The sequence below is a fragment of the Scyliorhinus torazame genome, chromosome 11 (assembly GCF_047496885.1).
Source record: "Scyliorhinus torazame isolate Kashiwa2021f chromosome 11, sScyTor2.1, whole genome shotgun sequence".
NCBI lineage: Eukaryota > Metazoa > Chordata > Chondrichthyes > Carcharhiniformes > Scyliorhinidae > Scyliorhinus > Scyliorhinus torazame.
This window is the reverse complement of record NC_092717.1, coordinates 166,072,821-166,096,576: the sequence shown is the minus strand read 5'-3', so window position 1 is coordinate 166,096,576 and position 23,756 is coordinate 166,072,821. Positions and strand designations below refer to the sequence as shown.

The 23,756-nt window shown below is 46.6% G+C and overlaps 1 protein-coding gene across 4 annotated transcripts in view; it reads left to right on the top strand.

Annotated features, from left to right (window-relative positions):
• LOC140385628 (matrix metalloproteinase-16-like) overlaps window positions 1-23,756 on the top strand; it is a 374,928-nt gene that overhangs the window by 138,981 nt on the left and 212,191 nt on the right. For all 4 annotated transcript variants that reach the window (XM_072467962.1, XM_072467961.1, XM_072467964.1 and 1 more), the window contains one exon: window positions 12,783-13,087. In XM_072467962.1, coding sequence (XP_072324063.1) covers window positions 12,783-13,087 — 305 coding nt within the window. The remainder of the gene's footprint in view (window positions 1-12,782; window positions 13,088-23,756) is intronic.

The following is a 23,756-nucleotide window of genomic DNA, read 5'->3' as shown; positions in this document are numbered from 1 at the left end:
CCTCGTGCTAGACATCACCATCCGAGGAAAAAGGCTCTCACTGTCCACCCTATCCAATCCTCTGATCATCTTGTATGCCTCAATTAAGTCACCTCTTAACCTTCTTCGCTCTAACAAAAACAGCCTCAAGTCCCTCAGCCTTCCCTCATAAGATCTTCCCTCCATACCAGGCAACATTCTGGTAAATCTCCTCTGCACCCTTTCCAATGCTTCCATATCCTTCCTATAATGTGGCGACCAGAATTGCACGCAATACTCCAAATGCGGCCGCACCAGAGTTTTGTACAGCTGCAACATTACCTCATGGCTCCAAAACTCAGTCCCTCTACCAATAAAAGGTAACACACCGTATGCCTTCTTAACAACCCTCTCAACCTGGGTGGCAACTTTCAGGGATCTATGTACCTGGGCACCGAGATCTCTCTGCTCATCCACACTGCCAAGAATCTTACCATTAGCCCAGTACTCTGTCTTCCTGTTATTCCTTCCAAAATGAATCACCTCACACTTTTCTGCATAAAACTCAATTTGCCACCTCTCAGCCCAGCGCTGCAGCTTATCTATGTCCCTCTGTAACTTGTAACATCCTTCCGCACTGTCCACAACTCCACCGACTTTAGTGTCATCTGCGAATTTACTCACCCATCCTTCTACGCCCTCCTCCAGGTCATTTATAAAAATGACAAACAGCAGTTGCCGCAAACCAGATCCTTGTGGTACACCACTGGTAACTGGACTCCAGTCTGAACATTGCCCATCAACCACCACCCTTTGTCTTCTTCCAGCTAGCCAATTTCTGATCCAAACTGCTAAATCACCCTGAATCCCATGCCTCCATATTTTCTGCAGTAGTCTACCTGGGGAACCTTATCAAATGCTCTACTGAAATCCATATACACCACATCAACTGCTTTACCCTCATCCACCTGTTTGGTCACCTTCTCAAAGAACTCAATAAGGTTTGTGAGGCACGACCTACCCTTCACAAACTGTGTTGACTATCTCTAATCAAATTATTCCATTCCAGATGATTATACATCCTATCTCTTAGAAACCTTTCCAAGACTTTGCCCACAACAGAAGTAAGGCTCACTGGTCTATAGTTACCGGGGTTATCGCTATCCCCTTCTTGAACAAGGGGACATCATTTGCTATCCTCCAGTCTTCTGGCACTATTCCTGTGGACAAAGATGACTTAAAGATCAAAGCCAAAGGCTCAGCAATCTCCTCCCTAGCTTAAATCCCATCCAGCCCAGGTGACTTATCTATTTTCACACTTTCCAGAATTGCTAACACCACCTCCTTATGAACCTCAAGCACTTCTAGTCTAGTAGCCTGAATCTCAGTATTCTCCTCAACAATATTGTCTTTTTCCCGTGTGAATACTGACGAAAAATATTTATTTAGTACCTCTCCTATCTCCTCGGACTCCACGCACAACTTCCCACTACTGTCCTTGACTGGCCCTACTCTTACCCTCGTCATTCTTTTATTCCTGACATATCTATAGAAAGCTTTAGGGTTATCTTTGATCCTACCTGCCAAAGACATCTCATGTCCCCTCCTGGCTCTTCTTAGCTCTCTCTTTAGTCCTTCCTAGCTAACTTGTAACTCTCGAGCACCCTAACTGAACCTTTATGTCTCATATTTACATAAGCCTCCTTCTTCCTCTTGACAAGTGTTTCGACTGCTTTATTAAACCACGGTTCCCTCGCTCGACCACTTCCTCCCTGCCTGACAGGTACATACTTACCAAGGACATGCAGTAGCTATTCCTTGAACAAGCTCCACATTTCCATTGTGCCCATCCCCTGCAGTTTTCCTCTCCATCCGATGCATCCTAAGTCTTGCCTCATCGCATCATAATTGCCTTTCCCCCAGATATAACTCTTGCCCTGCGGTATATACCTATCCCTTTCCATCACTAAAGTAAACGTAATCTAATTGTGGTCACTATCACCAAAGTGCTTACCTACCTCCAAATCTAACACCTGTCCTGGTTCATTACCCAGTACCAAATCCAAAATGCCTCGCCTCTCGTTGGCCTATCTACATACTGTGTCAGGAAACCCTCCTGCACACATTGGACAAAATGAAATTAGCAAATTTTGGAAACACCCAGGCAGCAGCTGTAGATTATCATAGAATTTACAGTGCAGAAGGAGGCCATTTGGCCCATCGAGTCTGCACCGGCTCTTGGAAAGAGCACCCTACCCAAGGTCAACACCTCCACCCTATCCCCATAACCCAGTAACCCCACTCAACACTAAGGGCAATTTTGGACACTAAAGGCAATTTATCATGGCCAATCCACCTAACCTGCACATCTTTGGACTGTGGGAGGAGACCGGAGCACCTGGAGGAAACCCACGCACACACGGGGAGGATGTGCAGACTCCGCACGGACAGTGACCCAAGCCGGATTCGAACCTGGGACCCTGGAGCTGTGAAGCAATTGTGCTATCCACAATGCTACCGTGCTGCCCTTTTTTTTTTGCCCAAGGCACAAACATGATTTTAATTGAATCATTATCCTGACAGGTATACAAACAAAACTGGTCAATGATCATCATTTCTAAAGTAATTCAACATTTCCTCACGAATTCACTTCAGTATGGTACAAAGTAAATGATTTTTCATTAATCAATACAGTAAAATCTGAAATGGGCCTCCTTAGGGGAAGTGGAACCTTTCTCCATCCCACTTGCCCGGTTACTGTAATCCTGTGTTCAGTGGAACCCACAATTCCTTTAAACAGGAAGTGAGAACATTTGTTTTTTAGAAAAGGAAACAATGTAAGGTGGTTAGTTCATCAGCATCTTCCACTCCGTGCTGTTCTCCACCTCCATCCAGTCCCTTCCATGTTATGGGCTGGTTCCTCCTTGCTTAGCCTTCCTGCTCCAGTAACTCTGGTAGCGAGAGAGAAGCAGAGTTAGAGTTTGACCTTTTATCAAAACTGGGAAAAGTTAGGAATAATATCATAAAGCGTTGGAAACATTCAGCAATGTCCGGCAGAATCTGTGAAGAGAAAAAATCTAACATTTCTGGTTGGGCTGGGACAGGGGTTAACACCAGGAATCCGGGTTTGATTCCCACCTTGGGTGACTGTGGAGTTTTCACGCTATCCTTTGTCTGCGTGGGTTTCCTTTGGATGTTATGATTTCCTCCGACAGTCCAAAGATTAGGTGGGTTTACGGGGATAGGCGGAAGAGTGGGCTTTGGTAGGATGCTCTTTCTGGTGCAGATTCAATGGGTTGAATGGCCTCTTTTTGCACTGTAGGGATTCTACGGATCTAAGTCAGGGTCATCATCGACCCAAAACAATCTGTTTATTTTCCATAGATGCTGCCTGACCTGCTGGGTATTTCCAGCATTTTTAGTTTTCATTTTGGATTTGAAGCATTTGTAATATTTTGCTTTTTACTTGGAAAAATTTAGACATGCAATGATTTTCAACGGGGAAGGGTGAGAAACAAATCAAAGGGAAGATCTGTCATAAAACAAAAGACAGGAGAAATTAAATTTTTAAAAAGCAGGGTCAAAAAATAAACAAACAATGTGCCCAGCGCAGTTGTGGATGGCAGAATGATAATGAATGCCGTCTGGATGCAAAAACAAGAGAAAAATAAGGATAAGATCAAAATATGTAAAAAAGGAAAAGCAACATGGCGCGGGTTTCTCCCTCCCGCCAGCCCCATTTTCCGGCACAGCGTACTCTCGCTGGCAGCAGGATCCTCCGTTCCCACTGCCGGCCAGTGGGTGCGCTGCCGGCGAAGTGGACAATCCCACCGATGGAGAATCCCGCAGATGGTGCTGTTCCTCAAGCTCATATCAAGCTTCATTGTCACACTGCAATAGGTCGAGGTCAGGAATGTCAGTGTTCGAGCAAGGTGGAGATTGAAAATGACAGGTAACCTGAAGCTCTGGGTCATAGGAAATAGGAATGGTCCCTTTGGAATGCTGAAGAAAGAAGCAGGGAATGAGGTGCTTGGTGATGACATCATACTGGAGGTGGCATAATGGCCGAGAATGATCTGCTGAATATGGATAAAAGGTGAGGACAAGGGGAACCCTATTGCAGTTCTTAGAGGGAGGGCAAGGAGTGAGAGCAGAAGTATGGGAAACAGAATGGACATATTCAAGGGCCCTGTCAATCAGGGTGGGGGAGAATCCTCAGTTGAGTAAAATGGAAGATGGGTAAGATCTGCTGCTATGAAAGGTTGCATTATCAGAACAGGTGCAATAGAGGCAGAGAAAATGGGAACATGGAATAGAGTGCTTTCAGTGTACACGACGTGAGGAACTGTGGTCATAGAATCATAGAATTTACAGTCCAGAAGGAGGCCATTCGGCCCATCGAGTCTGCACCGGTCCTTGGAAAGAGCACCCCACTTAAGCCCACACCTCCACCCTATCTCTGTAATGCAGTAACCCCACCTAAACATTTTGGACACTCAGGACAATTTATCACGGCCAATCCACTTAACCTGCACGTCTTTGGACTGTGGGAGGAAAGTGGAGCACCCGGAGGAAACGCACACAGACACGGGGAGAACGTGCAGACTCCGCATAGACAGTGACCCAGCAGGGAATCGAACCTGGGACCCTGGCGCTGTGAAGCCACAGTGCTATCCATTTGTGCTACCTCAATTCCACAGCTCTCTGGCACCAGCCCATGGAGCACAGATTGCATTATGGAACTGCTTGGAATGAACCTCAACAAACGCCATTGCATCTCTTTCCAGACCTGCTTTGCAAAGACACATTCCAAAAAGAGGTGGACAACAGTCTCTTCCCCACTGCCGCTATCTTGAGGGCAGTGTGTGTTAATACAGAGACTCAGGGCGGGTAACAAGGGTCTGCTGAGAGGGCCCTTCTCATCACCAGCCAAACTATCACCTTCCCATGTATATCCGTTTGTTCAATCATCGTTTGTATATCGTCAGGCATATATACATATATATATATATATATATATAGACATACCTCAGTATTTGTTTAACTCAAAATAAAAAGGGGGAGATGTCATAATATCCACTCATGTGTATAATGAGATGCAGACAGGCAGTGATTGACACATAGGATGACCAGTAAGCATACAACATAACACAGCCAATCACCAGACAGGACACTACCACTATAAAGCCAGAAGGCACCAGGTTTCCCGCTCTCTCGGGACCCAGCTACTGAGACAGTCAGAGTCCATGAGCTAGCCAGCACAAACACCATGCGGTAGCTTGTAAGTCTGGTTAGGCTACTACAAGGTCACTAGTCAGATCAGTATAGTGTCGACCCACAGCTGAATATGTACAGCAATTCATCTAGTTGAATAAAACAGTGTTGGATCTTCTCCTGTGTTAGACGTTTGTTTCTAACTTCCCTGCATCGAGTGCAGTCCACATCGAACCAATCTGCCTAACACATCATGGTACCAGAGTGATATTGAACTTGACGGACCTACATCGAGTGAATCAGCATCGACCAGCAAGCAGCCATCCAGCGAAATGGAAAACATCCAGCCTCCTCCGCAACTCCGGCAACCTCGGCGCCAATTGGAAAATCTTCAAGCAAAAGTTCCTCTTGTACATCGAGGCCTCCGACCTCGAGGCAGCATCGGATGCCAGGAAGATCGCGCTATTTCTCTCCACTGCGGGGGACCATGCCATCCATATCTACAATTCGCTTACGTTCGTTGACGGCGAAGACAAAACAAAATTCAAAACAGTCCTGCTGAAGTTCAACAGCCACTGTGACATTGAGGTGAATGAGAGCTTTGAACGGTTCATCTTCCAGCAGAGGCTTCAGGGTAAGGATGAACCTTTTCAGTCCTTCTTGACCCATCTCCGCATCCTAGCGCAGTCATGTAACTATGACTCGACGGCTGATTCCATGATCTGGGATCAGATCGTTTTCAGGGTCCACTCCGACTCCCTGCGGCAGCAGCTCCTTAAAATCAAACAGTTGACCCTTTCTGTCGCTATCGAGACGTGCGTTGTCCATGAGCACGCCAAGAATCGTTATTCCCACATCAGGACGGCAGAAACTGCAAAGCTGGCCTCCCACGAAGCAGAAAGGGTGCAGGCCATTGCACAGATGCAGGGCCTGAGCAGCGAGGAGAGTGGCCGTTTCACATGCTTTTCTCAGATCCCTGCGCATGCGCGCCACGACCGAGTGGACGACGAGACCAAAAACCCGACTGCGCAGGTGCGTACGTCGGCCGACTGCACTGCGCATGCGCGATGGTGCATGGATCGCGCTGCGACAGCGTCATGAAGTGTCCGAATTGTGGCTCCGCCCACTTAAAGTGGCAATGTCCGGCAAGAGGATCCCGATGTCTCCAGTGTGGCAAGCTTGGCCACTACACAGCCCTCTGCAGATCCGCTCCACCGCTCAGCAGCCAGCGATCCCAGCTGCAGCGCAGAAGTATCCGCTCAATGCAACAAGGCATGCCAGGTTCTGATCCCGACAGCCCAACGAACCCTGATGCTGACTGCCTCAAGTCTCTATATTGGGTGGGCATCATAACCACACATGAGCTGGCCTCCACCACACCTGCACAACGCCTCTCGATCCTCAGTGTAGATCCCGACGACGAGTGGTGTGCTGTCCTCTCAGTTAACAAGGCTCGCATCCGATTTAAACTGGACACCGGCGCGTCTGTGACCCTCATCTCACAATCCGACCTCGACTCCATCCGGGCCCGACCAAGCATTCTTCCACCGGCCTGCCAGCTCCTTGACTACAATGGCAATGCCATAGCTGCCAGTGGCTCACGACAACTAGGGGTTTCCAACAAGGCGATCAAGGCAACGTTAGGTTTTGAAATCGTCGGGCTTAACAGGGGGTCCCTGCTCGGTGCTCGCACCTGCAAGCTCCTGAACCTGGTTCAGCGAGTCCACACCATGTCATCGTCACCGGCGACGGCCTCGCCCGATGGAAATTTGCAAGCCGACATAGATGACATTATCACGCAGTACCACAGCGTATTCGATGGAATGGGCACGCTCCCATACCGATACAAAATACTGCTCAAGCCGAACGCCACCCCTGTAATCCATGCACCATGCCGGGTGCCGGCGCCCCTCAAGGATTGTCTGAAAAAGCAACTACAGGACCTCCAAGACCAGGGCATCGTCTCGAAGGTCACAGAGCCAACAGACTGGGACAGCTCCATGGTATGCGTAAAGAAGCCATCAGGGGAGCTCCGCATTTGCATTGATCCCAAGGATCTAAACCGCAACATCATGCGGGAGCACTACCCGATCCCGAAGCGTGAAGAGTTAACCAGTGAGATGGCTCATGCCAAATTCTTCCCCAAGCTGGACGCCTCCCGAGGTTTTTGGCAAATACAGCTGGACGCGTCCAGTCGCAAGCTGTGCACGTTCAACACCCCGTTCGGCCGCTACTGTTACAAACGCATGCCTTTCGGTATCATATCTGCCTCCAAAGTGTTTCATCGCATCATGGAGCAGATGTTGGAAGGCATTGAGGGGGTGCGAGTGTACATGGACAACGTGATCATCTGGTCCACAACACCCCAGGAACACATCGCTCGCCTCAAGCAGGTCTTCCAGCGAATTCATGAACATGGTCTCCAGCTCAACAAGGCCAAGTGCTCATTTGGTCAATCTGATATAAAGTTTCTAGGCGACCACATCTCAAGGCAGGGTGTGCGGCCAGACGCCGACAAGGCCTTGGCGATCAACGCCATGCAGACCCCGGAGGACAAGAAGGCGGTCCTCCGCTTCCTCGGGATGGTCAACTTTCTCGGGAAATTCATTCCCAATATGGCATCCCACACCACGGCCCTCCGCCATCTCGTCAAGAAGTCAACGGAATTCCAGTCGTTGCCCACACATGAAGCGGAATGGCGTGAGCTGAAGGCAAAGCTCACCACAGCCCCAGTTCTAGCGTTCTTCGACCCAACCAAGGAAACCAAGATATCAACTGATGCAAGCCAGGACGGCATTGGGGCGGTGCTCCTCCAGCGAGATGACTCCTTGTCCTGGGCTCCAGTGGCATATACTTCCAGGGCCCTGATGCCCACTGAGCAACGGTATGCCCAGATCGAAAAGGAGTGTCTGGGTCTCCTGACAGGAATAGTCAAGTTTCATGACGACGTTTACGGCCTGCCGAAATTCACGGTGGAAATGGACCACAGGCCTCTAGTCCACATAATCCAGAAGGATTTAAATGACATGACACCTCGGTTACAGCGAATTCTTCTTCGACTCCGCCGCTATGACTTTGAACTTGTCTACACGCCAGGCAAAGAGCTGATCATTGCAGATGCCCTATCCCGATCCATCACCGCACCGTGTGAACAAGGTGACTTCATCTGCCACATAGAAGCGCAAGAGCAATTGTGTGCCATCAACCTCCCAGCCTCTGATGAACGGGTGGTCCAAATTCGTGAGGAAATAGCCAAGGATCCTTTACTGCAGTGTGTGATGCAGCACCTTACCCATGGCTGGCAGAAGGGACAATGTCCCCAATTCTTTAATGTTAAAGACTAGCTGACGGTTGTGGAGGGAATCCTTCGGAAACTCGACAGGATCGTTATTCCTCAAAGCATGCAGGCTATGGTGCTGGATCAACTCCATGAGGGTCACCTTGGAGTCGAGAAATGCCGACACAGAGCTCGGGAGGCGGTTTACTGGCTCACGGTAATGAGCGACAACAGTCCATGCTTTTACAGCCAATGGTCTGATTTTGCACAGTCCTACAACTTCCGTCACGTTACCTCCAGTCCCCACTACCCGCAATCAAACGGGAAGGCCAAGAAAGGGGTCCATATTGTCAAGAGGTTGCTGTGCAAAGCTGCAGACTCAGGCTCCGACTTCAACCTGGCAATGCTGGCATACAGGGTCACCCCACTGTTATTTGGGTTGTCCCCAGCGCAGATGCTCATGAATCGCACTCTGAGGACCACAGTTCCAGCCATCCATGTTCCAGACCTTGACCACCTCACGGTACTACAAAAAGTGCAGCAGTCCCGGGCCCAACAGAAGGCCACATATGATGCTCATGCCACGGATTTACCTGAACTGGCTCCAGCCGATCATGTTCGCGTCCAGTTGCCTGAGGGCGGTTGGTCAGCCACAGCTGTTGTTGTCAAAAAAGTTGCCCTGAGGTCTTTCATTGTTTGCATGGCTGATGGCTCCCTGCTGCAGCGCAACAGACGGGCACTGCGAAGAGTTCCACGCCCACCACCTGACCGCAGTGCTCCGCCGGCTATCATGTTTCCTCCGGACATAGCCTGCCACGAGGCCACCGATCTGCCAGCGATCCTGCAGGCCCACGCAACCACCGCAATGGCAGCGATCCCACTTCTCCACGTGCAGGCGGCTCCTGATCCACCTCTGCGGCGATCGACAAGAATTCGTCGCCCGCCACAAAGACTGAATCTGTAGACTTAACTTTTGTAAATTTTTGTGACTGAATCCATCGACTTAACTCTTGTAAATATTGATTAGTTTGCCATGTATCTGCATTATCAATACCTTCCCATGTATATACGTTTGTTGAATCACTGTTTGTATATCGTCAGGCATACATATATATATATATATACATACCTCAGTATTTGTTTAACTCAAAATAAAAAGGGGGAGATGTCATAATATCCACGCATGTATATAATGAGATGCAGACAGGCAGTGATTGACACCTAGGATGACCAGTAAGCACACAACACAGTGCAGCCAATCACCAGACAGGACACTACCACTATAAAGCCAGAAGGCACCAGGTTTCCCACTCTCTCGGGACCCAGCTACTGAGACAGTCAGAGTCCACGAGCTAGCAAGCACAAACACCATGCGGTAGCCAGTAAGTCTGGTCAGGCTACTACAAGGTCACTTGTCAGATCAGTATAGTGTCGACCCACAGCTGAATATGTACAGCAGTTCATCTAGTAGAATAAAACAGTGTTGGATCTTCTCCTGTGTTAGATGTCTGTTTCTAACTTCCCTGCATCGAGTGCAGTCCACATCGAACCAATCTGCCCAACACATCAGAGGCCAATTCAAACTCAGTGCAGATGTTCATCAGTTATGCAAACTGACAGTGGACCTGAGCTGAAGATGGTGATTTCATTCATGCACAGGAAGATTCTAACCTGAGTGCCTTTGCTGCCTGGGATTGTCACCAATCCTCTGCCTGAATCCTTCCTGATGAACTCTTCACAGGGTTCAAAATGGCAAACAAACAAGTCTAGGCGGAGGGACAGGCCTGCCTGTCTCCCAGGTTTGATTGAAGCTGTTTGATTGATGTTTGTATCGAGCAGTGAATCCAATTGTAGATTCTGTCCCGAACCCCAATAGTCAAAGTGGATCACCAACTCCCAAGCAGAATTGACCTGATTGGCAATTACCTCAGACAGAATTTTGTCGTACACATTAAGCAGTGAAATGGGACACCAATTTCTGATTTCCTCTCTCTCCCCCTTCTACTTGTAAATGCTGGTGGTGATGGCTTTCCTCGTGGATTCTGATATGTTGTCAGCCTGAAACATACCCTTATACATTTGCAGGAGCCCCGGGCCAATCCAGCCCTGCTGGCAAATCGTCACTTCCAGGACATTCACTTGGCTCAAGGTCCCCACAATCTTCTGTCACCTCATCCAGAGTTAACAGTTTGCCCAGACTCTCCTCTGTGCTGTCGTCATAAGACCTCCCTGATAGAGGACAGGAATGACTGACAAACTGTGTTGTCAGTGAGCTTCACGTCATACAGTCTGGCATAAAAGGATTTGCTGAGTTTGCCAACATTGATAGTAATCTCACCCCGAGTTCAGAAAGTTGCAGATTCAAGAGCAACACCAATGTTTGTGTTTCAGATTAGGGCTCGTGTGATGCTGAGAAGTGCTCCTTTTATCATCGTGTGGATGTTGAGAAACAAGTTAAGCAAAGGTTAGAAACGAACAAAATTGCTGGAAATACTCAGCAGATTTTTTTTTTAATGTGTTTATGGGACGTGGGTGTCGCTGGCTGTGTCAGCATTTATTGCCTGTCCCTAATTGCCCTTGGGCGGGCAGTTAAGAGTCAACCACATTACTGTAGGTCTGGTGTCACATGTAGACCAGACCAGGTGAGGACAGAAGAGTTTCTTCCCTCAAGGTCATCAGTGAATCAGATAGGTTTTTATGATGATCAACAATAGTTTCATGGTCATCATTACACTTTTAATTCCATATTTTTATTGAATTCAAATTTCACCATCTGCAGTGGCGGGATTTGAACCTGGGTCCCCAGAGCATTACTCTGGGTCTCTGGTTTACAATACCACTATGCCACCACCTCCCACTGATCAGGCAGCATCTGAGAGAAACAGTTAACAGACTAAATTTTCCTGTAACCTTGGAGATGGATTTGGAAGTGGGGGCAAGGGGGGAGGGGGAAAATCAAGAAAGTAATGGGAAACCTCATTGGGATGATCCCACAATGCTGTCCCAAGTTCCAGCAACTTTCCCAGGTTGTGATGAGAATTGACAGCCTACAACACCAAGTTGAACAGCCAATAGCACCAATTAAGGCCCCAATCAACGGCCATTATGCCACACTGACAGAATGTTCCTAGCTTTGGATAGGCTCCCCGCAGAATCTGGAGATCAGAAGCTGCATGGAGGTGACCACTAGGTGGCAGATCAGAGGACCTTCTGAGCTTCCTCTTCAATAACCAATGATGGAGTCACAAGGCTGATACAGCCACAGCTGTGGCCATAAACATTCCTGTATGCACTGATGGGCCGAACACCGCTGAGGCTTCCTTCTTTAAATATGTTCAATAAACATCTGAGAGCGCCTCCAATTTCAGCCTGCTCTCCAACCTCCCTCCCTTAGCAGCATCCGCCTCTCGCACTGGGCTGCTGGTTGTCCAACACTCATTTGGGCCTCCAGCATTGCGATACTGCCTACCATCCTTAACCGGGCAGCAAATGCGGAGGTGGTCAATTTGGAGACTGCCTCATGTAACATTGCTCTGGCATGTGCATTGAGGCCATGTGCAAGCTTGGAAACCTTGAGCTGACGTTAGGACCCTGACACCCGCTGGAAAATTAAGCTCAATGTTTCGAGTCAATGACCTTTCAATGAAAGGTTGAGCAAACATTAATCAAACATTCTTTGCAATAGATGTTAAAGATTCCTTGTCAATATTTGAAGAGCGGGGAGTTCTTAGATATTCTGACCACTGCTTTTTTCTTAACTATTGAGAAAAAAGTATTTTAGCTTCACATTTTCTCATTGGTATTTGTGAGACTTTTCTGGTGTGCAGTATGTACTGTATTTGCTTAGCAAAGAACGTAGTTTATAGAATGAAATTACTTGAGATGTCTTGTCATTAAAACGTTTTAATCTTATGATAACTATTGCGGCAAGTTATTATATTGAATAAGGAAGTTCAAAAATTTTCAGCGAAGTTTTCTGTCTGGATTTTCGTAGTTTCTTTTAAAAACTGGAAGAAACTATAATAGACTTAAGGCAGCTGAATTTTGCTGGAAAACTCAGAAGTCTCCACAATAATTATGGCAAGTTTTAATCTTCTACTGAGATAGCCACAATTTTTATTGTGACTACTTTTTTAAAGGTAGGGGGAAGCCTCCAAAAGTAAAATAAGAATATTTACGAGGTTATACATATCCATTGGGTGATTTTCAGTAGCCCAGGCCAGCTGCCGACTGGCCCCGAGGAATAAAATAAAATGCTGTTCTGGTTTAGCAATGCCACAGGCCCGAACCCTTTTCATCAAGGTTACCATTTGCTTTCTGATTTCACCCACAGCATTAAGAACTTCACTCCTAAAGTAGGAAAATTAGAAACTCACAGAGCGATACGCCGTGCCTTTGATGTGTGGCAGAATGTAACGCCCCTGACATTTGAAGAAATACCATACGTGGAGTTGGAAAACAAGAAGAGGGATGTGGACATTACAATTATGTTTGCTTCTGGTTTCCATGGTGACAGCTCACCCTTTGATGGAGAGGGGGGCTTCCTTGCACATGCTTATTTCCCTGGACCTGGCATTGGGGGTGACACGCACTTCGACTCCGATGAGCCTTGGACATTAGGAAACCCAAATCATGATGGTAAGCACTTTTATTTACAAAAATAATCTGTGTAGAGTGTTTGAAAGTTCTATGTTAATGCAAAACAGATTACAATGGATGCAATCATTATGACTCATGTCATCTTGCTTTGAAGCTCTCTTGATGTTAATGAACATTACCTGGATACAGGAGAGAAATTGCTGTAACAGGAGGCTATTATCAACAGATAGTTTATTATCGGAGCTGATACTATAAATACATTAGACACTGACATTATTGCATTTACCCTTTAGAGACGACGCAAAAATAAACAGTAAATCCAGGACACAGCTGTTTCCTTTCAAAGGATGCTGTAAATTAAAAATGTATTATTTTGACATTTCTCTGATAATTGCATACAAGAGGTACCAAATCATATATTTTCCACAATTTACTTTGCTTATGTTACGGGCCAGGGTTTAGAGAACCCCAAAGTGTATCCTGGAGTTCACCTGACCCACAACTTTTAATAGATTGCGATATGGGGAGCACACGGCTCACTCTACAGCTGTGGTACAGCAGAAATGGAAAAGTATTTTTTAAAGCAAAACAATGTTTATTCTATGAACTCAAGTTAACCTTTTAAAAACATACAGTGAACATCTTAGCAACCATTATTCAAATACAACCCCCAAAGACTACAACACTAAGTGAACCTTTAAGCTTTCCTTTTTAACATCCATAAGACTTAAAACACCTTTCAACAGAAGCGCATTAGGTTTACATTCATTACAGTCTTCACAGTGGAAGACACAAATAACATGCCAGTGACTGATGGAAATAAAGATATGATAGGTGAGGACCTTGAGATGATTGTAATCACTAAGGAGGCAGTATTGGGCAAGCTAATGGGGCTAAAGGTAGACAAGTCTCCTGGCCCTGATGGGATGCATCCCAGAGTGTTAAAAGAGATGGCTAGGGAAATTGTAAACGCACTAGTGATAATTTATCAAAATTCACTAGACTCTGGGGTGGTCCCAGAGGATTGGAAAGTAGCAAACGTGACACCACTGTTTAAAAAAAGGTCGTCAGAAAGCGGGTAATTATAGGCCGGTAAGCTTAACTTCGGTTGTAGGGAAAATGCTGGAATCTATCATTAAGGAGGAAATAGCGGGCCACCTGGAGGGAAATTGTCCCATTGGGCAGACGCAGCATGGGTTCATAAAGGGTAGGTCGTGTCTGACTAATTTGGTAGAATTTTTGAGGACGTTACCAGTGCAGTAGATAACGGGGAGCCAATGGATGTGGTATATCTGGATTTCCAGAAAGCTTTTGACAAGGTGCCACACAAAAGGTTGCTGCATAAACTAAAGATGCATGGCATTGAGGGTAAAGTGGTAGCATGGGTAGAGGATTGGTTAACTAACAGAAAGCAGAGAGTGGGGATAAATGGGTGTTTCTCTGGTTGGCAACCTGTAACTAGTGGGGTCCCTCAAGGATCAGTGTTGGGCCCGCAGTTGTTCACAATTTACATAGATGATTTGGAGTTGGGGACCAAGTGCAATGTGGCAAAGTTTGCAGACGACACTAAGATGAGTGGTAAAGCAAAAAGTGCAGAGGATACCGGAAGTCTACAGAAGGATTTGGATAGGTTAGGTGAATGGGCTAGGGTCTGGCAGATGGAATTCAATGTTGCCAAGTGTGAGGCTATCCATTTTGGGAGGAATAACAGCAGAATGGATTATTATTTAAATGGTAAGATGCTAAAACATGCTGCTGTGCAGAGGGACCTGTGTGTGCTGGTGCACGAGTCGCAAAAAGTTGGTGTGCAGGTGCAGCAGGTGATTAAGAAGGCTAATTGAGTTTTGTCTTTCATTGCTAGAGGGATGGAGTTCAAGACTAGGGAGGTTATGCTGCAATTGTATAAGGTGTTGGTGAGGCTACATCTGGAGTATCGTGTTCAGTTTTGGTCTCCTTACCTGAGAAAGGACATATTAGCACTGGAGGGAGTGCAGAGGAGATTCACTAGGTTGATCCCAGAGTTGAGGGGATTAGATTATGACGAGAGGTTGAGTAGACTGGGACTGTACTCATTGGAGTTTAGAAGGATGCGGGGGGGATCTTATTGAAACATATAAAATTCTGAAGGGAATAGATAGGATAGATGCGGGCAGGTTGTTTCCACTGGTCGGGGAAAGCAGAACTAGGGGGCATAGCCTCAAAATAAGGGGAAGTAGATTTAGGACCGAGCGTAGGAGGAACTTCTTCACCCAAAGGGTTGTGAATCTCTGGAATTCCTTGCCCAGTGAAGCAGTTGAGGCTCCTTCTTTAAACGTTTTTAAGAAAAAGATAGATACCTTTCTAAAGAATAAAGGGATTCGGGGATATGGTGTACGGGCCGGAGAGTGGAGCTGAGTCAACAAAGATCAGCCATGATCTCATTGAATGGCGGAGCAGGCTCGATGGGCCAGATGGCCTACTCCTGTTCCTAGCTCTTATGTTCTTATGCAACATTTATAATTCTGAATTCACCAAATGATCAAGAGATAGTCTTTTGATGGCAGAGAGAACAGCAGTACATCTGTTTGGTCTGGCTTCAGCTCCAACACTGAAAACGAAACTAAAACATACCCTGCAGCAAACAGCCTAAAACGAATGTTAAAAACTGACAGACAGCCCAGTTCCACCCACTCTCTGACATCACTGCAGTAATAAACATCCATTTCTTAAAGCGACATTCTCATGACTCATAGTAACACTACAGAAAACTTATTCGGGAAGGAGGTGGTTTGCTACATGCAACAGAGTAATGTTTCAATGTTATGGGAGATGCAATTGACTCCTCTTGTTTAGAGAAAGTCGTTGGTCGTACATTCACCTCTCAATCACAAGGTTCTGGGTTTAAGTCCTGCATCAACACCTTAGCACAAATGTCAGGGCTGTACTGATGGATTGCCAGAGGAGATGGGTGGGATTCTCCGTTGTGCGATGCCGAAATCGGGAAATCTGATTGGGCGGAGAATCGGTTCTGGCGCCAGAACCACGGCGGGCGTCGATTTGATGTCAAATCGCAATTCTTCATCACCTCGACATCAGCGTCAATGCGGTCCGGAACACACGTACAGTTAGCACCATTAAATATCATTGTCATATATCATATCCTTAGCGGGCCTGACCCGGTATTCTCCAGGGCCTCTGCGATTTCCTGCCTCTGATGGGCTGAGTTCCCGACGACGCGATTCACTTGTGCTTTTAAAAATCGTGAAACGGGAGTCTGTGGACGGGCACGGAACACCATTGCAGCAGCCGTAAAGGCAGCAATGCAGCTGTGCACGCCATTGACAGCCCACTGTGAACTTAGGGCCACGGATCATATGGGTGTCCCCCCCAGGCTACCCCCCACCCCAGATGCCCTCTGGTCCCAGCCAACCCATCAGCTATATGGCGAGCACCAGCACAGCCAGTGCCATGTCATCTTGTTGGTTGGGATGAGTGTGTGTGGGGATTGTAATTTGGAAATGCAGCTGCAGCTTGTCAGCCTCCCAAGTGTCAATCACAGACCCGTCGAATCCCGCACCGTTTTTCATTGGAATCGATTGTGTTCCACATGGAGGCCGGTACTAGCCCCGCCACAGTCGCTGAATCAGTCCAGGTTCGGTGCCAGTTTTGCTGTCGTGATGATCCACGAATTCTGAGCTGGCGTCAACACTTAGTCTCAGAAACGGAGAATCCAGCCAATGCGTTTCAGGGGCGAGATTCTCCGACCCCCCGCCCCCGTCGGTTGCCGAAGTCTCCGGCACCGGAGATTCGGCGGGGGCGGGAATTGCGCCGGTTGGCGGGCCCCCCCGCTCGATTCTCCGGCCCGGATGGGCCGAAGTCCCGCCGCTAAAATGCCTGTCCCGCCGACGTAAATTAATCCACCTACCTTACCGGCGGGACAAGGCGGCGCGGGCGGGCTCCGGGATCCTGGTGGGGGGGGCGCGGGGCGATCTGGCCCCGGGGGGGGTGCCCCCACGGTGGCCTGGCCCGCGATCGGGGCCCACCGTTTCGCGGGCGGGCCTGTGCCGTGGGGGCACTCTTTCCCTTCTGCCTCCGCCACGGTCTCCACCGTGGCGGAGGCAGAAGAGGCTCCCTCCACTGCGCATGCGTGGGAAGCTGTCAGCGGCCCCAAAGGCCTTTTCCGCCAGCTGGCGGGGCGGAAATTCGTCCGCCGCCGACCTAGCCCCTTAAGGTTGGGGCTCGGCCCCCAAAGATGCGGAGCATTCCGCACCTTTGGGGAGGCGCGATGCCCGTCTGATTTGTGCCGTTTTGGGCGCCAGTCGGTGGACATCGCGCCGTTTCCGGAGAATTTCGCCCCAGATGTGACATTGAACTGAAGCCCCATCTGTCTGCTCGTGTGGGTGGGAAAGGTTCCATGGCACTATATTGAAGAAGATTAAGGGAGTTAGCAAATTAGCATAGGCATACATACACAAATTAGGAGCAAGATTAGGCCAATTGGCCCCTCCAGCCTGTTCTGTCATTCAATGAGCTCATGGTTGGACTGATTTTGGCCTCCACTTTCCTGTCTATCCTCTATACCCTTTGATTCCCTTTTCAATCAAGAATCTATCAAACCCTGTCCTAACAATTTTCAATGACTCTGCCTACACTTCCCTCTGGGGAAGAGATTTCAACAGACTCATGACCCTCTGGGAGAAAACATTTTGCTTCATTTCTGTCTTAAATGGGAGACCCCTTATTTTTAAACTGTTGTCCCCTCATTCTGGTCTCTTTCACAAGGGAAAACAACCTTTTAGCATCCTCCCTGTCATGTCCCCTCACAATGTTATAGGTTTAAATAAGATCGCCTCTCATTCTTCTAAACGCCATTGATACAGGTCCAACCTGTCCAACTATTCCTCATAGATAACCCTCCTCATCCCAGGAATTTGTTGAGTGAACCTTTATGAATTACTTGCAATTGCGTCAATTCTTAAATAATGAAACCAAAACTGTACACCATACTCTAGATGTGATCTCACGATTATCCTAACCAACTGAATCAAAACATCTCTACTTTTACATTCAATTCCCCTTGCAATAAATGACATTACATTTGCCTTCCTAATCACTTGTTTCACCTGCATATTAACCTTTTTCAGTTTATGTACCAGGTCACACCGATTCCTCTGTACCTCAGATTTCTGCAGTCTCTCCCTATTTACATAATATGTTGTTTTCTTATTCTTCCTACCAAATTGCACAAGTTTGCATTTTCCCTCATTGTCCTCCACCTGCCAATTTTGGTTGACTCGCTTAACCTATCTAGATCCCTTTGCAGACTCCATATGTCCTCTTAACAACTTACTTTCCTACCTATCTTATTGCCATCAGCAAATTTAGTAACCATACATTTGGCCCTTTCATCCAGGCCATTAATATAGATTGCAAATAGTTCAGGCCCAAGCATTGATCCTGGTTGCATTGTACTCATTACATGTTACCAACCCAAAAGGAACGCATTCATACCTGCTCTCTGTTTCCTGTTAGCTAACCAATCTCCTACCCATGCTAATATGTTACCCCCTACATCATGAGCTCTTATTTTATGTAGTTACCATTGATGTGGCACCTTGTCAGATGCATTTTGGAAATCTCTGTATGCCACATGCAAAAGTTTCCCTGTACCGCATTGCTTGTTGCTTCCTCAAAGAAATCGAGTAAATTAATAAACATGATTTCCCTTTCACAAAATCCCCAGTGTCCTGGCCAATGTTTATCCCTTAATCAACATAATAAAAAACAGATTATCTGGTCATTATCAGATTGCAATTTGTGGCAGTTTGCTGACTGAATTAGTTGCTATCTTTCTTACATTACACAGCCACTACACTTCAATGAAAGTACTTCGCTGTAAAATGCTTTGGAACATCCAGTGGTCATGAACAATGCTACATAAAATCAAGTCTTTATTAAACTAATGAAGGACCAAGGCCCAAAGTGCAACGTATCGACGTGTCTAAAACAAACAGTGCAGGACGAGGCCTTACAGATCATTCGAAAAGCCGAATACTGCAGATGCAGAATTACAAACTTTTCACTTTACAGACATTGAATATTATTTGGTGCAACTTTCAAAGAGATGAATGTACATAAAATAATTTAGCTCTATGTGTAAGGTTAAAGACTAGCTTCCAAAAGATGCTCTTGCATGCCTGTCATAACTTTGATGCATGTTTGGTGGGAATCCTGGAGAAAAGATATAAGTGCTTGTGAGTGTCCGGGGTTCCCCCACTACAGTCATCCCCCCCCCCCCTCCCCCCATTCTCCTCCCAACCCAACATTGCAAATTCAAATTCTCAGATTCCTTGGATGAATTGGGAATTCTGAAAATTCTTTTAATAATACTTTAGTAAAAGCGGTTTTCTATAATTTTACATGTGGAACTAAATACACCAGAAGAAGAAGCATAATGGGGGTCAATATTTGTCTTCCCCGCCTTGCCAGAAATCTGGCGGGGTCACCTCCATGTAATAGAGCTCACCCACTTTTTATTCCTTTGTAATAAACAGACTGAAAACAGGACAAGTTCTATAGTGGGTGTCAACTTCTCTGTCTGGCTTACCAGAGAAGACCGTGAATTTCCCCAATAAAACTTCTCATTCCTTAAATATTAAATTAGGAAAGATAGTATCAGGAGCAGTTGCTGCAGCCCTGCAAGTCTGTCCAATATTCAATTAGATCCTATTTATTGAACAAGCTCTTGAAATTAATAGGACCCTGGCTAGTTTAGTTTGTAACTACAGGAAAGAAGGTTAATTAGCCGTATATATATGTATGAAATATATATATATATATACACAATGATGTTTTTGAATCAAGTACATTCCCATGTTTTTTCTTTGCAATGCAAATCAATTAATCAACTTTATTAATCTCATGATAGGTCTGAAATCCTTGTTTGTTTTAGTTAAATGTGAAACCAATTCTCAACCACTAAGAGCAAATATCAGCAAGAAAAGGGAAATAAATTGCTGTGGTGAAGAGGTGCTTATCATGAGAAATAATGTGTACGCATGTGTGTTTGCACGTACGTGTGTACACCTACATCTCCACTGTGCATATTGTATGTACATAAAAATTGAACTAAACAGGTATCATTATGAATTTTAATTTGACATCCATTAAGTCACATCAGCTAGGAGTCAAGCAAGGAGAGTCCACTGGGAAACTGATGGGAGTTGGTGAAGCACATGTTTGACTTCAATGAAAGGAAAACCAGCTGGGTATAAAATGGGTCCACAGCATGATCTCATCAATGAACATCAGATAAGTTAGATTAAAATTACCCCTTTAAATGCCAATCAGATGACTTAATTATTTCAACCACTTTTTAAAATGTTTTCACAGGATGTAGGTATCACTGGCTAGGCCAGCATTTGTTGCCCATCTCCATTGCCCTTGAGAAGGTGGTGGTGAGCTGCATTTTTGAACTGCTAGATACACCCACAGTATTGTTGGGGAAGGAGTTCCAGGATTTAAACTTGGTGACATTGAAGGAATGGTGATATATTTAGATTTATTGTCACATGTACCGAGGTACACTGAAAAGTATTGTTCTGCGTAGTCCAGGCAGATCGTTCCATACATGAAAAACATAGGACATACGATAAATACACAATGTAAATACGTAGACATAGACATTAGATGAAACACACAGAGTGTTGTGCTACATGATAGAGAAGATGTGTGGAGAATCAGTTCAGTCCATAAGAGGGTCATTCAGGAGTAACAGTGGGGAAGAAGCTGTTTTTGAATCTGTTGATGCATGTTCTCAAACTTTTGTACCTTCTGCCCGATGGAAGAGAGAATATCCTGGGTGGGAGGAGCCTTTGATTATTCTGTCTGCTTTCCCAAGGCAGCAGGAGGTGTAGACACAGTCAAGGGATGGGAGGCGGGTTTGCGTGATGGACTGGGCTGTGTTCACAATTCTCTTTAATTGCTTATGATCTTGGACCGAGCAGTTGCCATACCAGGCTGTGATGCAGCCAGGTAGGATGCTTTCTTTGGTGCGCTGACTCACTACGGTCGTGTCATCAACAAACTTGTAGATGGAGTTGGAGCTGAATTTTGCCACAGTTTAAAAAAATATATATTTTTATTCTCTTCCTTTTACACATTTTCTCCCAAATTTGCACCCAACAATAAACAGTAACAAATGTAATGTCAATTCCCATATCAATAACAACGATCCCATCCTCCCACCAAACCCCAAACATTAACCCGCATGTTAACATAAACAAATGACAAAAAGGAATCAGGAACCACCCATAGTCACCATTAACACATACAATCCCTCTCCCCCAAACTCTCCCAGCAGCCCCCCCAATGTTCGATGTGATCCAATTCTCGAAAGTGCATAATAAATAACGCCCATGAATTGTAGAACCCCTCCATCCTTCCCCTCAGTTCAAATTTGACCTTTTGAAGTGTTAAGAATTCCAGCAGGTCCCCCCGCCACGGCACAGGGTGGAGAGGTTGACCTCCACCCTAACAGGATCCCCCTTCGGACGATCAACGAGGCGAAGGCTGCAACATCTGCGGTGCCCCTGTATAGAGGACTATCGTGGAGCTGTCGTTGTTTATCCTTACTGATTGTGGTCTGTGGGTCAGGAAGTCGAGGATCCAGTTGGAGAAGGAGGAGCCGAGTCCTAGGTTTTGGAGTTTGGTATGAACTAGGCTGGGATTATGGTGTTGAAGGTGAAGTTGTAGTCAATGAACAGGAGTCTGATGTAGGAGTCCTTGTTGTCGACATGCTCCAGGGTTGAGTGTAGAGCCAGGGAGATAGCATCTGCTGTAGACCGCTTGTGGCAGTAGGTGAATTGCAGTGTATTAAGGCATTCTGGAAAGATGGACTTGATATGTCTCATGACCAACCTCTCAAAGCACTTCATAATAATAGATGTCAGAGTCACCCGTCGTTAGCCGTTGAGGCACGTTGCCTGGTTCTTCTTTGGCACCGCTGTAATCTTCTTGAAACAGGTGGAAACCTCAAAACAGGTGGGAACCTCGGAACGAAATAGGGAGATGTCGAAGATGTCTGCAAACACACCCAACAATTGGTCCACGCAGGATCTGAGTGCACGACTAGGGTCTCTGCTTGGACCCGTTGCTTTCCATGGGTTCACTTTCACTTTCGAGAAGGCCGATCTAACGTCTGAGGCTGTGATGGTAGGTATGGGTGTGTCCGAGGCTGTTGGGGCAGTTAATATAGTTTGTTGACTTTCTGCTCAAAATGTGCATAGAATGCATTGAGTTCATTGGGGTGTGGTGCTCTGTTGCCAGAGATTCTATTCGGCTTTGCTTTGTAGCCCATTATATTGTTTAAGCCTTACCACACCCGGTGAGAGTTCATTTGGGCAGCACGATAGCACAGTGGTTAGCACAGTTGTTTCACAGCTCCAGGGTCCCAGATGCGATTCCCGGCTTGGGTCACTGTCTGTGCAGAGTTCTCCCCGTGTCTGCGTGGGTTTCCTCCCACAGTCCAAAGAATTGCAGGTTAGGTGGATTGGCCATACTAAATTGCCCCATGTGTCCAAAAAGGTGGGGTGGGGTTACTGGGTTGAGGGAATAAGGTGGAGGTGTGGGCTTGGGTAGGGTGCTCTATCCAAGAGTCGGTGCAGACTCGAGGAATGGACTCCTGCACTGTAAATTCGATGATTTTGTGACGTTAGTCTGGGACTCTAGCTTAGTCTGGTATTGTCTCTTGGCGTCCCTGATGGCTTTGCAGATTGTGATGAACGGTTACTGCCTTATCATCATGTAAGGTGATATCCCCTTTAAGACCAGGCTTGGAATCCTGGGGACTCCGCCTCTGGCTCCGCCCATCTGGGAGCCATACATAAAGGCCTGCCTCATGGTCTGTATAGCAGTCAGCTCTCGTCCATATCTGTAGCACAGTTATTAGCCTAATAAAGCCTTCTTTACAGTTTAATCTCTAAGCATCATTATTGAGGGTACCTCACAGATGTCGTACCTAAATTTCTTGTATTGGTCAGGGGCACCTGCCTTGAATGCCTCAGACCTGGGACTTCAGTAAGGAGTTGATCTCCTGGTTAAACATTGGTTTCTGGTTGGGGAATGCGCATACTATCTTCTTTGGGACGCAGTCTTCGACACACTTACTGATGATGTCCGTGGTAGTAGTGGCATACCTGTCTGGGTTGGCCGCTGAGTTCTTGAATATGGACCAGTCCACTGACTCCAAGCAGTCGAATATGAGCTCTTCCGTTGCGTCGGACCAGCATTGCACAACCTTCTTAACTAGAATCTCCCACTTAGGTTTCTGCTTATATGCCGGGAGAAGGAGCACCGTCTTGTGGTCCGATTTTCCAAAATATGGTCTGGGGATGGAGTGATAGGCACTCATGATGTTTGTGTAGCAATGGTCAAGCATGTTAAGGCCCCTTGTGGGACAGGAGATGCTTTGGTGGAATTTTGGCAGTACACTCTTGAGGTTGGCCTGGCTGAAGTCCCTGGTCACGATGAACATGGCCTCCGGGTATTCTTTTTCACTATTATTTATGGCAGTGTATAATTCATTAAGCGTCTCCTTCACTTCCGCCTGGGTTGGGGTGTAGCCCGTTGTTGCGATGGCAGAAGTGAATTCCCATGGTAGGTAGTATGGGCGGCACTTCACAATCAGGTATTCGAGACCCAGGGTATCCCTGTCTGCGCAGCTGAAGGA